General features: G+C 54.0%; 1 protein-coding gene across 2 annotated transcripts in view; it reads left to right on the forward strand.

Moving 5' to 3' along the window:
• The window catches only part of LOC140392885 (protein FAM131B-like), a 121304-nt gene that overhangs the window by 80922 nt on the left and 24301 nt on the right, over positions 1–16081 (forward strand). Inside the window, exons 3-4 of one of the 2 annotated variants that reach the window (XM_072478644.1) lie at positions 6926–6961; positions 7084–7177. In XM_072478644.1, coding sequence (XP_072334745.1) covers positions 6926–6961; positions 7084–7177 — 130 coding nt within the window. The remainder of the gene's footprint in view (positions 1–6925; positions 6962–7083; positions 7178–16081) is intronic. The other variant, XM_072478646.1, reaches the window with a different exon arrangement.

Consider the following 16081-nt stretch of genomic DNA (forward strand, 5'->3'; position numbering starts at 1 on the left):
TCACTCAGTGAGGGAGGGTCTGTGTCACTCTGAGGGAGGGTGTGTGTCACTCTGAGGGAGGGTCTCTGTCACTCTGAGGGAGGGCCCTGTCACTCAGTAAGGGAGGGTCTGTGTCACTCTGAGGGAGGGTCTCTGTCACTCTGAGGGAGGGTCTCTGTCACTGAAGGATGGTTGTCTCACTCTGAGGGAGGGTCTCTGTCACTCTGAGGGATAGTCTCTGTCACTCGGAGGGAGGGTCTGTGTCTCTCTTCGGGAGGGTCGCTGGCACAGTGAGGGAGGGTCTGTGTCACTCTGAGGGAGGGTCTGTGTCACTCTGAGGTAGGGTCAGTGTCACTCTGAGGGAGGGTCCCTGTCACGCAGTGAGGGAGGGTCTGTGGCACTCTGAGGAAGGGTCTGTCACTCTGAGGGAGGGTCTTTGTCACTCTGAGGGAGGGTCTGTGTCACTCTGAGGGAGGGTCTGTGTCACTCTGAGGGAGGGTCTGTGTCACTCTGAGGTAGGGTCTGTGTCACTCTGAGGGAGGGTCTGTGTTACTCTGAGCGAGGGCCTGTGTCACTCAGTGAGGGAGGGTGTTTGTCACTCTGAGGGGTTCTCTGTCACTCTGAGGGAGGGGCTGTGTCACTCTGAGGGAGGGCCTCTGTCACAGTGAGGGAGGGTCTGTGTCACTCTGAGGGAGGGTCGGTGTCACTCTGAGGGAGGGTCTGTGTCACTCTGAGGGAGGGACTGTGTTACTCTGTGCGAGGGCCTGTGTCACTCAGTGGGGGAGTGTGTGTGTCACTGAGGGGTTCTCTGTCACTCTGAGGGAGAGTCTGTGTCAGTCTGAGGGAGAGTCTGTGTCACTCTGAGGGAGGGTCTGTGTCACTCTGAGGGAGGGTCTGTGTCACTCTGAGGGAGGGCCCTGTCACTCTGTGAGGGAGTTTCTGTTTCACTCTGAGGGAGGGTCTATGTCACTCTGAGGGAGGGTCTGTGTCACTCTGAGGGAGGGTCTGTGTCACTCAGTGAGCGAGGGTCTGTGTCACTCTGAGGGAGGGTCTGTGTCACTCAGTGAGCGATGGTCTGTGTTACTCTGAGGGAGGGTCTGTGTAACTCTGAGGGAGGGTCTGTGTCACTCTGAGGGAGTGTGTGTGTCACTCTAAGGGAGGGTCTGTGTCACTCAGTGAGCGAGGGTCTGTGTCACTCTGAGGGAGGATCTGTGTCACTCTGAGGGTGGGTCTGTGTCACTCTGAGTGAGGGTCTGTGTCACTCTGAGGGAGGGTCTGTGTCACTCTGAGGGAAGGCCCTGTCACTCTGAGGAAGGGCCCTGTCCCTCTGTGAGGTAGTGTCTGTGTCACTCTGAGGGAGGGTCTGTGTCACTCTGAGGGAGGGTCTGTGTCACTCTGAGGGAGGGCACTGTCACTCTGTGAGGGAGGGTCTGTGTCACTATGAGGGAGGGTCTGTGTCACTCTGAGGGAGGGTCCCTGTCACGCAGTGAGGGATGGTCTGTGGCACTCTGAGGGAGGGTTTGTCACTCTGAGGGAGGGTCTTTGTCACTCTGAGGGAGGGTCTCTGTCACTCTGAGGGAGGGTCTGTGTCACTCTGAGGGAGGGTCTGTGTCACTCTGAGTTAAGGTCTGTGTCACTCTGAGGGAGGGTCTGTGTTACTCTGAGCGAGGGCCTGTGTCACTCAGTGAGGGAGGGTGTTTGTCACTCTGAGGGGTTCTCTGTCACTCTGAGGGAGGGTCTGTGTCACTCTGAGGGAGGGCCTCTGTCACAGTGAGGGAGGGTCTGTGTCACTCTGAGGGAGGGTCGGTGTCACTCTGAGGGAGGGTCTGTGTCACTCTGAGGGAGGGATTGTGTTACTCTGTGCGAGGGCCTGTGTCACTCAGTGGGGGAGTGTGTGTGTCACTGAGGGGTTCTCTGTCACTCTGAGGGAGAGTCTGTGTCAGTCTGAGGGAGAGTCTGTGTCACTCTGAGGGAGGGTCTGTGTCACTCTGAGGGAGGGTCTGTGTCACTCTGAGGGAGGGCCCTGTCACTCTGTGAGGGAGTTTCTGTTTCACTCTGAGGGAGGGTCTATGTCACTCTGAGGGAGGGTCTGTGTCACTCAGTGAGCGAGGGTCTGTGTCACTCTGAGGGAGGGTCTGTGTCACTCAGTGAGCGATGGTCTGTGTCACTCTGAGGGAGGGTCTGTGTCACTCTGAGGGAGGGTCTGTGTCACTCTGAGGGAGGGTCTGTGTAACTCTGAGGGAGGGTCTGTGTCACTCTGAGGGAGTGTGTGTGTCACTCTAAGGGAGGGTCTGTGTCACTCAGTGAGCGAGGGTCTGTGTCACTCTGAGGGAGGATCTGTGTCACTCTGAGGGTGGGTCTGTGTCACTCTGAGTGAGGGTCTGTGTCACTCTGAGGGAGGGTCTGTGTCACTCTGAGGGAAGGCCCTGTCACTCTGAGGAAGGGCCCTGTCCCTCTGTGAGGTAGTGTCTGTGTCACTCTGAGGGAGTGTCTGTGTCACTCTGAGGGAGGGTCTGTGTCACTCTGAGGGAGGGTCTGTGTCACTCTGAGGGAGGGCACTGTCACTCTGTGAGGGAGGGTCTGTGTCACTATGAGGGAGGGTCTGTGTCACTCTGAGGGAGGGTCTCTGTCACTCTGAGGGAGGGTCGGTGTCACTCTGAGGGAGGTTCTGTGTCACTCTGAGAGAGGGTGTGTCACTCTGAGGGAGGGTCTCTGTCACTCTGAGAGAGGGTCTCTGTCACTCTGAGGGAGGGTCTCTGTCACTCTGAGGGAGGGTCTATGTCACTCTGAGGGAGGGTCTGTGTCACTCTGAGGGAGGGTCTGTGTCACTCAGTGAGCGAGGGTCTGTGTCACTCTGAGGGAGGGTCTGTCTCACTCTGAGGGAGGGTCTGTGACACTCAGTGAGCGATGGTCTGTGTCACTCTGAGGGAGGGTCTGTGTAACTCTGAGGGAGGGTCTGTGTCACTCTGAGGGAGTGTGTGTGTCACTCTAAGGGAGGGTCTGTGTCACTCTGAGGGAGGGTCTGTGTCACTCTGAGGGAGGATCTGTGTCACTCTGAGGGTGGGTCTGTGTCACTCTGAGGGAGGGTCTGTGTCACTCTGAGGGAGGGTCTGTGTCACTCTGAGGGAAGTCCCTGTCACTCTGAGGGAGGGCCCTGTCACTCTGTGAGATAGTGTCTGTGTCACTCTGAGGGAGGGTCTGTGTCACTCTGAGGGAGGGTCTCTGTCACTCTGAGAGAGGGTCTGTGTCACTCTGAGGGAGGGTCTCTGTCACTCTGAGGGAATGTCTGTGTCACTCTGTGGGAGGGTCTCTGTCACAGTGAGGGAGGGTCTGTGTCACTCTGTGGGAGGGTCTGTGTCACTCTGAGGGAGGGTCTGTGTCACTCAGTGAGCGAGGGTCTGTGTCACTCTGAGGGAGGGTCTGTGTCGCTCAGTGAGCGATGGTCTGTGTCATGTGAGGGAGGGTCTGTGTAACTCTGAGGGAGGGTCATTGTCACTCTGAGGGAGGGCCCTGTCACTCTGAGGGAGGGCCCAGTCACTCTGTGAGGGAGTGTCTGTGTCACTCTGAGGGAGGGTCTGTGTCACTCTGAGGGAGGGTCTGTGTCACTCAGTGAGCGATGGTCTGTGTCACTCTGAGAGAGGGTCTGTGTCACTCTGAGGGAGGATCTGTGTCACTCTGAGGGTGGGTCTGTGTCACTCTGAGGGAGGGTCTGTGTCACTCTGAGGGAGGGTCTGTGTCACTCTGAGGGAGGGTCTGTGTCACTATGAGGGAGGGTCTCTGTCACTCTGAGGGAGGGTCGGTGTCACTCTGAGGGAGGTTCTGTGTCACTCTGAGAGAGGGTGTGTCACTCTGAGGGAGGGTCTCTGTCACTCTGAGGGAGGGTCTCTGTCACTCTGAGGGAATGTCTGTGTCACTCTGTGGGAGGGTCTCTGTCACAGTGAGGGAGGGTCTGTGTCACTCTGTGGGAGGGTCTGTGTTACTCTGAGCGAGGGTCTCTGTCACGCAGTGAGGGTCTGCGTCACTCTGAGGGGTGTCTCTCACTCTGAGGGGGGTCTGTGTCACTGAGGGAGGCTCTCTGTCACTCTGAGGGAGAGTCTCTGACACTCTGAGGGAGGGTCTGTGTCACTCTGAGGGTGTCTCTGTCACTCTGAGGGAGGGTCAGTGTCACTCTGAGGGAGGATCTCTGTCATTCTTAGGGAGGGTCTGTCATTCTGAGGGAGGGTCTCTGTCACTCAGTGAGCGAGGGTCTTTGTCACTCTGAGGGAGGGTCTGTGTCACTCTGAGGGATGGCCTTTGTCACTCTGAGGGAGGGTCTGTGTCACTCTGAGGGAGGCTCTGTGTCACTCTGAGGGAGGGTCTGTGTCACTCTGAACGAGGGTCTCTGTCACTCTGAGGGAGCGTCTCTGTCACTGAGGCATAGTCTGTGTCACTCTGAGGGAGAGTCTGTGTCATCCAGTGAGGGAGGGTGTGTCACTCTGAGGGAGGGTCTCTGTCACTCTGAGGGATGGTCTCTGTCACTCTGAGGGAGGGCCTCTGTCACTCTGAGGCAGGGTCTGTGTCACTATGAGGGAGGGTCTCTGTCACTCTGAGGTAGGGTCTCTTTCACTGGGGGATGGTCATGTGTCACTCAGTGAGGGAGGGTCCTGTCACTCTGAGGGAGGGTCTCTGTCACAGTGAGGCAGGGTCTGTGTCACTCTGTGGGAGGGTCTGTGTTACTCTGAGCGAGGGACTGCGTCATGCAGTGAGGGAGGGTCCTGTCACTCTGTGGGAGGGACTGTGTCACTCTGAGGGAGGGCCTGTGTCAGTCTGAGGGAGGGCCCTGTCACTCTGTGAGGGAGGGTCTGTGTCACTCTGAGGGAGGGTCAGTGTCACTCTGAGGGAGGGTCTGTGTCACTCAGTGAGCGAGGGTCTGTGTCACTCTGAGGGAGGGTCTGTGTCACTCTGAGGGAGGGTCTGTGTCACTCTGAGGGAGGGTGTGTCTCACTCTAAGGGAGGGCCTGTGTCACTCTGAGGGACGGTCTGTGTCACTCTGAGGGAGGGCCTGTGTCACTCTGAGGGACGGTCTGTGTCAGTCTGAGGGAGGCTCTGTGTCACTCTGAGGGAGGGTCTGTGTCACTCAGTGAGGGAGGGCTGTGTCACTCAGTGAGCGAGGGTCTGTGTCACTCTGAGGGAGGCTCTGTGTCACTCTGAGGGAGGCTCTGTGTCACTCTGAGGGAGGCTCTGTGTCACTCAGTGAGCGAGGGTCTGTGTCACTCTGAGGGAGGGTCTGTGTCACTCTGTGAGGGAGTGTCTGTGTCACTCTGAGGGAGGGTCTGTGTCACTCTGTGAGGGAGAGTCTGTGTCACTCTGAGGGATGGCCCTGTCACTCTGTGAGGGAGTGTCTGTGTCACTCTGAGGGAGGGTCTGTGTCACTCTGAGGGGGGTCTGTGTCACTCTGAGGGAGGGTCTGTGTCACCCTGAGGGAGGGTCTGTGTCACTCTGAGGGAGAGTCTGTGTCACACTGAGGGAGGGTCTGTGTCACCCTGAGGGAGGGTCTGTGTCACCCTGAGGGAGGGTCTGTGTCACCCTGAGGGAGGGTTTGTGTCAGTCTGAGGGAGGGTCTGTGTCACCCTGAGGGAGGGTCTGTGTCAGTCTGAGGGAGGGTCTGTGTCACCCTGAGGGAGGGTCTGTGTCACTCTGAGGGATGGCCCTGTCACTCTGAGGGGGGGTCTGTGTCACTCTGAGGGGGGGTCTGTGTCACTCTGAGGGGGGGTCTGTGTCACTCTGAGGGGGGGTCTGTGTCACTCTGAGGGAGGGTCTGTGTCACCCTGAGGGAGGGTCTGTGTCAGTCTGAGGGAGGGTCTGTGTCACTCTGAGGGAGGGTCTGTGTCACTCTGAGGGAGGGTCTGTGTCACCCTGAGGGAGGGTCTGTGTCAGTCTGAGGGAGGGTCTGTGTCACTCTGAGGGAAGGTCTGTGTCACTCTGAGGGAGGCTCTGTGTCACTCAGTGAGCGAGGGTCTGTGTCACTCTGAGGGATGGTCTGTGTCACTCTGTGAGGGAGTGTCTGTGTCACTCTGAGGGAGGGTCTGTGTCACTCTGTGAGGGAGAGTCTGTGTCACTCTGAGGGATGGCCCTGTCACTCTGTGAGGGAGTGTCTGTGTCACTCTGAGGGAGGGTCTGTGTCACTCTGAGGGAGGGTCTGTGTCACCCTGAGGGAGGGTCTGTGTCACTCTGAGGGAGAGTCTGTGTCACCCTGAGGGAGGGTCTGTGTCACTCTGAGGGGGGGTCTGTGTCACTCTGAGGGAGGGTCTGTGTCACCCTGAGGGAGGGTCTGTGTCACTCTGAGGGAGGGTCTGTGTCATTCTGAGGGAGGGTCTGTGTCACCCTGAGGGAGGGTCTGTGTCAGTCTGAGGGAGGGTCTGTGTCACTCTGAGGGAGGGTCTGTGTCACCCTGAGGGAGGGTCTGTGTCACTCTGAGGGAGGGTCTGTGTCACCCTGAGGGAGGGTCTGTGTCACTCTGAGGGAGGGTCTGTGTCACCCTGAGGGAGGGTCTGTGTCACCCTGAGGGAGGGTCTGTGTCACTCTGAGGGAGGGTCTGTGTCACTCTGAGGGAGGGTCTGTGTCACTCTGAGGGAGGGTCTGTGTCACTCAGTAAGGGAAGGTCTATTTTGAGGATCCTCTCAACTCCCTGTCTCACTCTTACTCTGCCTCTCTCTTTCTTTGGTTCTCTCACTGTCTCTATCTCCCTCTCCTGTCCTCTGCCTCTGTCTCTCTCCCTTTGTCTCTCCCTTACTACGCTTTCTATTTCTCTCTCGCTTTCTGTCTCTCTCATTCTCTCTTTCTCCTTCCCTCTCTCTTTTTCTCTCTCTCTCTCCCTCTGTCTCTCTCGCTCCCCCCTCGGCCTCTCTCGCACCAGTGCCTCTCCGTCCCTTGCTAACACTTTCTATCCCTCTCTGTCTCTCTGCAGCAAACGCGCACGGAGATGTCTTGGGACGGGATCAATGTGAGTACACACCAGGGTTGTCTGGGTTGCGGCAGGGGTAAAACATCAGGGTCTCCGATCATGTGAACCTCTCGTGCTCATCGCCTGCTAACCCTCCCTAACTCTCTCTTACCCCAACCCAGCTCTCCATGGAGGACACCACCTCGATCCTGCCGTCGCTGAAGAGGAACTCGAACCCCTACGGTGTTGGAGCTCTGGCCAAATCTTCACTGTCAGGTACCCAGGATCAGTCTCAGCAAAAACGTCACAGCAGAGAGTGTACAGGGGATTAAATGGGAGGGGATTAAATGGGTGGGTAGAGTCGGTGATAGGGGAGAGTGTACAGGGGGATGTGGGAGGGGATTAAATGGGTGGGTAGAGTCAGTGATAGGGGAGAGAGTGTACAGGGGATGTGGAAGGGGATTAAATAGGTGGGTAGAGTCGGTGATAGGGGAGAGCGTACAGGGGATGTGGGAGGGGATTACATAGGTGGGTAGAGTCGGTGATAGGGGAGAGTGTACAGGGGGATGTGGGAGGGGATTAAATAGGTGGGTAGAGTCGGTGATAGGGGAGAGAGTACATAGGGATGTGGGAGGGGATTAAATGGGTGGGTAGAGTCAGTGATAGGGGAGAGAGTGTACAGGGGATGTGGAAGGGGATTAAATAGGTGGGTAGAGTCGGTGATAGGGGAGAGAGTACATGGGGATGTGGGAGGGGATTAAATGGGTGGGTAGAGTCAGTGATAGGGGAGAGAGTGTACAGGGGATGTGGAAGGGGACTAAATAGGTGGGTAGAGTCGGTGATAGGGGAGAGTGTACAGGGGGATGTGGGAGGGGATTAAATGGGTGGGTAGAGTCAGTGATAGGGGAGAGAGTGTACAGGGGATGTGGAAGGGGATTAAATAGGTGGGTAGTCAGTGATACGGGAGAGTGTACAGGGGGATGTGGGATGGAATTAAATAGGTGGGTAGAGTCGGTAATAGGGGAGAGTGTACAGGGGATGTCGAAGGGGATTAAATAGGTGGGTAGAGTCGGTGATAGGGGAGAGTGTACAGGGGGATGTGGGATGGGATTAAATGGGTGGGTAGAGTCAGTGATACGGGAGAGAGTACAGGGGGATGTGGGAGGGGATTAAATAGATGGGTAGAGTCAGTGATACGGGAGAGAGTGTACAGGGGATGTCGAAGGGGATTAAATAGGTGGGTAGAGTCAGTGATACGGGAGAGTGTACAGGGGGATGTGGAAGGGGATTAAATAGGTGGGTCGAGTCTGTGATAGGGGAGAGGGTACATGGGGATGTGGAAGGGGATTAAATGGGTGGGTAGAGTCAGTGATACGGGAGAGAGTACAGGGGGATGTGGGATGGGATTAAATAGGTGGGTAGAGTCGGTGATAGGGGAGAGTGTACAGGGGATGTGGGAGGGGATTAAATAGGTGGGTAGAGTCGGTGATAGGGGAGGGCGTACAGGGGATGTGGAAGGGGATTAAATAGGTGGGTCGAGTCTGTGATAGGGGAGAGGGTACATGGGGATGTGGAAGGGGATTAAATAGGTGGGTAGAGTCAGTGATACGGGAGAGTGTACAGGGGGATGTGGAAGGGAATTAAATAGGTGGGTAGAGTCAGTGATACGGGAGAGTGTGCAGGGGGATGTGTGAGGGGATTAAATAGGTGGGTAGAGTCAGTGATATGGGAGAGTGTACATGGGGATGTCGAAGGGGATTAAATAGGTGGGTAGAGTCAGTGATAGGGGAGAGTGTACAGGGGATGTGGAAGGGGATTAAATAGGTGGGTAGAGTCGGTAATAGGGGAGAGTGTACAGGGGGATGTGGGAGGGGATTAAATGGGTGGGTAGAGTCAGTGATACGGGAGAGTGTACAGGGGGATGGGGAGGGGATTAAATAGGTGGGTAGAGTCGGTAATAGGGGAGAGTGTACAGGGGGATGTGGGAGGGGATTAAATGGGTGGGTAGAGTCAGTGATACGGGAGAGTGTACAGGGGGATGGGGAGGGGATTACATAGGTGGGTAGAGTCAGTGATACGGGAGAGTGTACATGGGGATGTCGAAGGGGATTAAATAGGTGGGTAGAGTCAGTGATAGGGAAGAGTGTACAGGGGATGTGGAAGGGGATTAAATACTGGGTAGAGTCAGTGATAGGGGAGAGCGTACAGGGGATGTGGGAGGGGATTAAATAGGTGGGTAGAGTCGGTGATAGGGGAGAGAGTACATGGGGATGTGGGAGGGGATTAAATGGGTGGGTAGAGTCAGTGATAGGGGAGAGAGTGTACAGGGGATGTGGAAGGGGATTAAATAGGTGGGTAGAGTCAGTGATAGGGGAGAGTGTACAGGGGATGTGGAAGGGGATTAAATAGGTGGGTAGTCAGTGATACGGGAGAGTGTACAGGGGGATGTGGAAGGGGATTAAATAGGTTGGTAGAGTCAGTGATAGGGGAGAGTGTACAGGGGGATGTGGGAGGGGATTAAATGGGTGGGTAGAGTCAGTGATACGGGAGAGTGTACAGGGGGATGTGGGAGGGGATTAAATAGGTGGGTAGTCAGTGATACGGGAGAGTGTACAGGGGGATGTGGGAGGGGATTAACTAGGTGGGTAGAGTCAGTGATACGGGAGAGAGTGTACAGGGGGATGTGGGAGGGGATTAAATGGGTGGGTAGAGACAGTGATAGGGGAGAGTGTACAGGGGATGTGGAAGGGGATTAAATGGGTGGGTAGAATCAGTGATACGGGAGAGAGTACAGGGGGATGTGGGAGGGGATTAAATGGGTGGGTACAGTCAGTGATACGGGAGAGAGTACAGGGGGATGTGGGAGGGGATTAAATGGGTGGGTAGAGTCAGTGATACGGGAGAGTGTACAGGGGGATGTGGGAGGGGATTAAATAGGTGGGTAGTCAGTGATACGGGAGAGTGTACAGGGGGATGTGGGAGGGGATTAACTAGGTGGGTAGAGTCAGTGATACGGGAGAGAGTGTACAGGGGGATGTGGGAGGGGATTAAATGGGTGGGTAGAGACAGTGATAGGGGAGAGTGTACAGGGGATGTGGAAGGGGATTAAATGGGTGGGTAGAATCAGTGATACGGGAGAGAGTACAGGGGGATGTGGGAGGGGATTAAATGGGTGGGTACAGTCAGTGATACGGGAGAGAGTACAGGGGGATGTGGGAGGGGATTAAATGGGTGGGTAGAGTCAGTGATAGGGGAGAGTGTACAGGGGGATGTGGGAGGGGATTAAATGGGTGGGTAGAGTCAGTGATAGGGGAGAGTATACAGGGGGATGTGGGAGGGGATTAAATGGGTGGGTAGAGTCAGTGATAGGGGAGAGTATACAGGGGGATGTGGGAGGGGATTAAATAGGTGGGTGATGCACGATCAATTGCACAAAGACGAGAGTTGAATACAACTGAGGCTTTATTGCTCTAAGATGTGTGGCCTTCCACAGCAGCTGGCGAAATGGCTACTGCACGGAGGACGCGCATATTTATACTCTGTCTACTGGGTGGAGCCAGCAGGCAGGGACTGCCGTTGTACGTAACAGTGGTTTACCACATTCACCCCCTGTTAAAATTGAGTCCAGCGGGGGTGGTGGAGAATTATCTACAACAACTGAATTGTACATGTACAATTTTAGTGAGTAAAAAAATGTCTTTTGAAGTCCAGTGAACCAGTTAGAGGTTTAACCAATCCTGGGCCTTGATGTGCCGCTGGGAGCGACGGAGTGGTGGCGGCGATGCCGATGCTGGTCTGGTCTTCGGTGACTCCAGGAGCGTGCCGAAATCCTCTTCATCCTCGGGCGTGGGCAGGGGGAGGACGGATGTATGTTATTCTCTAATTCTGAATAATTCTTTAATCCCAACGACTGTAGACTTACAGTTAACCGAAAGGTTCGTTCTGCTTCCAGAGCTCAACTAGATGTAAAACAGTCAAGAGGTATCACCAGTGAAACTAAGGTAAACGGCCTATGCTAGTCTATCCCTGTGTGCTGCTGCTCACTAGCTCTGTGCTTCTAAAAGAAGCGGATCCTGCCTTGGGCTCGACCCTTTATACCCGTCTCTGATGCTCCATCTAGTGATGCTGTGGCTGCCACATCTGTGCTGCAGTCCCTGGTGTATGTGCAGATGTAAGTACAGATGTACAGATCCCTATATTGTTGCTCTTTTTAGCCTTAGTTTATTTGCTCTGATTATGTCACCTTTGCTCACGAGTCGCCAGGTATCTTTCTGATACCGCCACATGGTTCAAGTTCAAGTTATGATTAATAAGTCAGCACACCGCTTCGTAAGATTGAAATCAACGGTCATTTATTATATACAACAAGTAATGTTTACACAATAATCCAACTATCTATATCGAAACCTATCACTACTGGCCAATACTTAACTTTAGGAAGGGCCCACCAGGTCAGGGAAACGAAGCGCTTATCGAATCGGATCTGGCCCGCGGGATTCAAAAGGCTGATACGAGTCGATGGCTAGGAGTCTCTATCGGGTAACGATCGCTGGAGTCAGACTTACTGTTTCTGGTCGATGTTCTTGCGACGGTCTCGAGCAGGAGAAGAAGGGAGAGAGAGAGCGATCTGAACTTAGCCCCTCACTTTATAGGGCCCAGGGGCTTCCCGCCTCCTGGGGCGGCCCTTGACCCTGAGTCCCAAGTGATTGGACTTGTTCCCAATCACTGGGTTCGATACGTCCAATAACGGGGCGATTCCTCGATTGGAGGGTGGTCGCTCACCTGCCTTTGTTTCGGCCACTGCAGGCGCCGACAGGTCTGGCCCGGCATTCAATTGCTAATATGTTGCAATTGTTCCTGGGGATAGCCGATTAAACTGCAGATGTCTGGATTGATGTGCTGCTAATAGTCTTGAGTATCGATCTGGGCCGACTTCCCCAGATCCGAATACGCTATTCTGTCTGCAGCTGTCCGTTTGTGTCCTGTTGGCTGCTTTTCCCATCAGCCTTTTCGGTTAGCCATTTTAAATCGGGTTTTGGCCAAATTAATGGGGAATCAGCCATTTTTGGTGGCTACAGACCCTCCTTGTGATCCTAACGCGAAGCGTGAAGGATCACATACATTTTGTCCTTTCCGTTCCCTGACCGGGGGGGGGGGCACCTCCTACATGGCCACTACTCTGACCCTAGCTATGCACAAAAATTTACCTAAACAATTCTTGAGGGCGCTATGTCAGGCAGGGGCATGTATCTACAAAATAAAAACTTGGAACCTCTAATTTTACCTAAATACACTCATCAAGCATTGCATAATCCTATCTCTCTAAAACATACAACAACAATCACAACATTCCATATATTCTTTCCTAGCTTGGCAGTCAAGCTCAGGATCATACATTTTTTTTTTCATGAAAGTTTTGTACATCTTTTTATTTACAGGAAAAATGCAAGTGCATGTTTTATTATTCTGGTTTCATAGGTCGCGGGGGTCTGGGGTCTGGTCATAACCGAATATCGGGGATCGGATCCGATATACCGGGGTTCGAGTGCGGTACGCTCTCCTTTTCCACTTGCGGAGGTGCATGGTCTGTACTGCACAGCAGAGTATGGCCAATGCTAACAGTGCCTCAATAACATACGACAGGGAGTACCAAGTTATGAACTTGGCACACCAGGATAATGCAGCGTGGCTGGGCCCTCGGTACTACGGGGCAGTGAAGCGTTAACGGCAGGGGGGTTTGGAGTAATGGGGTCCGCGTTCCCGCACAACCAAGTGTCCAAATAAAAGATGTTGATCACGATGAAAGAAGTCCTCATGGCTGTCCTCTTTCTTTGACATTCTTTGTGTTCTCTGTTTTCTCCGGTTCTGGAGCTTCTGGAGTTCTGTAAAACAAGCATAGTATCTGTAACTACCTTGGTTTAATATCCGGTGTGTTAGTGTGTCTGTCCTGCGGGGCCAATTATTCCCTTATAATTGGTCACTATATGTGACTCCCTCTGAGTCGGGGTCGTCCCCTCCTCCCGGGTGCCAAATTCTGGAGTGAATTAATGTTGAGAGGGCTGCGTGGTGTGAGTTGGGGTTGCTTTCGTCGTTGCGGACGAGTCTGTAGGAGTTGTCACGGTGCCAATGGCGTTCGTCGAGTTGAGTGGGGATAAAGTCGGGGTCATCCGTGTCGTTCGGTGGTCGGTGGTGTGGTTTGTTTAGGAAAGTGATGAGGAAGGGGTCACTGGAGTCGAAGTCGGAGTTGCTGGGTGTGGGACCAGGATGGTAGGGAGGTGTGCTGTGGCTGTCGTCCGAGTCACAGTCGCTGTCTCTGCTGCTGCAGTCTGTGGGCGTTCCGGGGCGGAGTGTAAAGTTTGTGGGTGGAGTCGGGGGCGCGTCCGTGTCTGGGTTGGACGTGGAAGGGGTGGGTGTGGTTACGTTGGCTGTGGGCGGGGTTTGATCTGCTGCGTCAAGCATGACGTAGTGGGCGTGGTTTGACTGTGCTCCATAAACCTTTAGCTGGTTTATGTGAAACCACGCAGTCTTACCATTTTGGTATTTGATTTTGTATACCGATGGGGTTACTTTATCCGTAATGGAGTACGGACCCGAATATTTCGGAGACAGGAATGTGCTGGGGTTATACACGGACAACATCACTTGCTGTCCTATATTATACTCTGTAGCATGTACTGCCTTAGCAAAACAGGCCTTGCTCTGTTTTCTTTTAGTGCCCAGTTTAACAGCGGCTGCTAACTGAGCCGTTTTTACATTCGCAAGTAATTGTTCAATGGCTTTCTCATGGGTGAGGGCCGTAACTTCAGGGCTGGTCAGGTCTAAACCCAACAAGTACTCTGTCCCTTTCATGGGGCATCCGGTCATGAGGGTGTGTGGGGTGAAACCTGTGGAGGTGGAAACAGTGTTACGCAAAACCATCAGCGCAAAGGGGAGGACAGAATCCCAAGTGGTGTTGTTCTGCTGGACCATTTTTCGGAGGGTGGTTTTTAGGGTCCGATTCATGCGCTCCACTATACCACTCGACTGAGGGTGGTACGCAATGTGAAATTTTTGGGTTATGCCAAATATCGTGAGGACGTTCCGCATGACCCGTCCCGTAAAGTGAGAACCTTGGTCCGATTCAATACTGCGGGGGAGTCCCCATCTTGTAAAGATGTGGTGGGTTAGGATCTTGGCGGTGGTTTTCGCGGTGTTGGTGCGGGCTGGAAATGCTTCCACCCACTTTGTAAAAGTGTCAATGACCACCAGAACATATTTATAGCCATTCCTGCAAGGGGGCAATGGACCTATAAAATCAATCTGGAGGTTAGTCCAGGGGCCGTTAACGGGTCGGGTGTGGCTGAGATGTGCCTTTTTGGCATACCTATCTGGGTTGTTCTGAGCGCAGATGAGGCAATTCTCAATGTAATGGGATACATCCTCTTTGAGATTAGGCCCCCAACAAAGCTGTTTGAGGTGGGCTGTGGTGGGTTCGATTCCCTGTCCATGACCATCATGGAATAAACAGACCATTTGGTTCCTATCCTGCTCAGGAACTACATAAAGGGTGTCCTTTAGCACCACACCGTCATATGTGGTTATTGTATTTCTGTACCTTTCGTAGGAGGCTGGAAACTTCCCTTTCACGATTTCAGTGAGAGCGCTATCCTGCTTCTGGGCCTCTCCTAGATCTTCGATCCTAGTCTGTGCGACCTGAACTGCACTCACTGGCGCACTCACTGGGGCGCTCTCGGGGGGCTTCCAAAAGTGCCCATGCCTGGATCCTGCCTTAGCCAGCGCGTCGGCTTTTACATTTCCAGGGGGGGAGGAACGCTGGTGGCTGCGGACTTTTATAATCCCAAAAGTCCTGTTCTTGGCCTTTTCCAGAATATGGCGGAGTAATGGGGCTGAGGGGAGGGGTTTCCCATCCGCGGAAACAAATCCTCTTGTTTCCCAGAGGGGCAGAAATTCAGTGAGGCTGTTGCAGACGTATAGGCTGTCTGAATATATGTCTGCTGGGCTGGGGAAGGAATCGGGGTGGTCTACTATGTACGCGATGGCCGCAGGCTCTGCTGCCTGCGCGCCTCAGTGTCCGGGTAATTTTAGTGCTATTTCCTCGAGGGCGCGTCCCTGCGCGTCCTCCACATAAATCCCACAACCTGTTATGCGTTGCCCATCCAGGATTGTGGAAGATCCATCCACATAGATCCTAATAGGATCACACGTGTCCGGGTGAGGTGGGTTCTGAGATGGAGTGGCTAGTTTTCTGGGGGGTGTTTTAGCTATAAAGGGGCCTGTATTGTGGAGTGGAGAGATGATTTCACACTCATGGGGGGTTCCGGGGTACTGTAGATTGTCCGCTAAGTATGTGTGAGTCTTTGTCCGTTTGACTGTGATGTCCTGTCCTTGTAAGAGAAGGGTCCACCTAGCAGCGCGGATTTGGCTGACGGTACCGTCTTTAAGTCGTCCGTCCAGTAAAAGTTGGGTGGGGGTGTTTTCGGTCAGAATGGTGATGGGGTTCAGTCCGGTAATGTATGAAAAGTACTGGACTGCCCAGAAAACTGCGAGCAGGTGCCTCTCACAGGCTGAAAATCCCTGCTCCACAGCATCTAAAATTCGGGAGGCATAAGCCACGGGTCTTAGCTGGTCATGCCGTTCCTGCAGGAGCACGGCTGAAAGGGTGCGGTCTGTGGTCGCTACCTCTATGGCGTAAGGGGAAAGCGGGTCTGGAACTTGCAGTGCGGGGGCGGCTATGAGCGCCTGTTTTAATGATTCCACAGCATCCGTATGCTGCGGAAGCCACTCCCAGGGGGCTCCTTTCTTTAGGAGGTCTGAGAGGGGCGCTGCCTTGCTGGCGAAACCGTCAATGTGGTTTCGGCAGTAGCCAACCAGTCCTAAAAACGACCAATTTAGCGATCGAGTCAATTCTTTTGTGCTCAATCTCGCGTTTGCCGTGTGTGATAATAGTACCCAAATATACCACTTTTTCTTCCAATATCTGGGCCTTTTTGGGGTTGACTTTACAGCCAATGGAATGTGGTAATTCCAGGAGTTCGGACAGAAGCTCAATGTGCTCTTCCTTCGTGTCTGTCTGCAGTAGTAGATCGTCTACATACTGTACCAGACATTCGGGGCGAGAAAATTTTGCAAGTCCATTTGCCAGCTGTCGGTGGAAAATGGAGGGGGAGTTGTGGAAGCCTT

The sequence above is a fragment of the Scyliorhinus torazame genome, chromosome 16, assembly GCF_047496885.1.
Source record: "Scyliorhinus torazame isolate Kashiwa2021f chromosome 16, sScyTor2.1, whole genome shotgun sequence".
In the NCBI taxonomy this organism is placed as follows: Eukaryota; Metazoa; Chordata; class Chondrichthyes; order Carcharhiniformes; family Scyliorhinidae; genus Scyliorhinus; species Scyliorhinus torazame.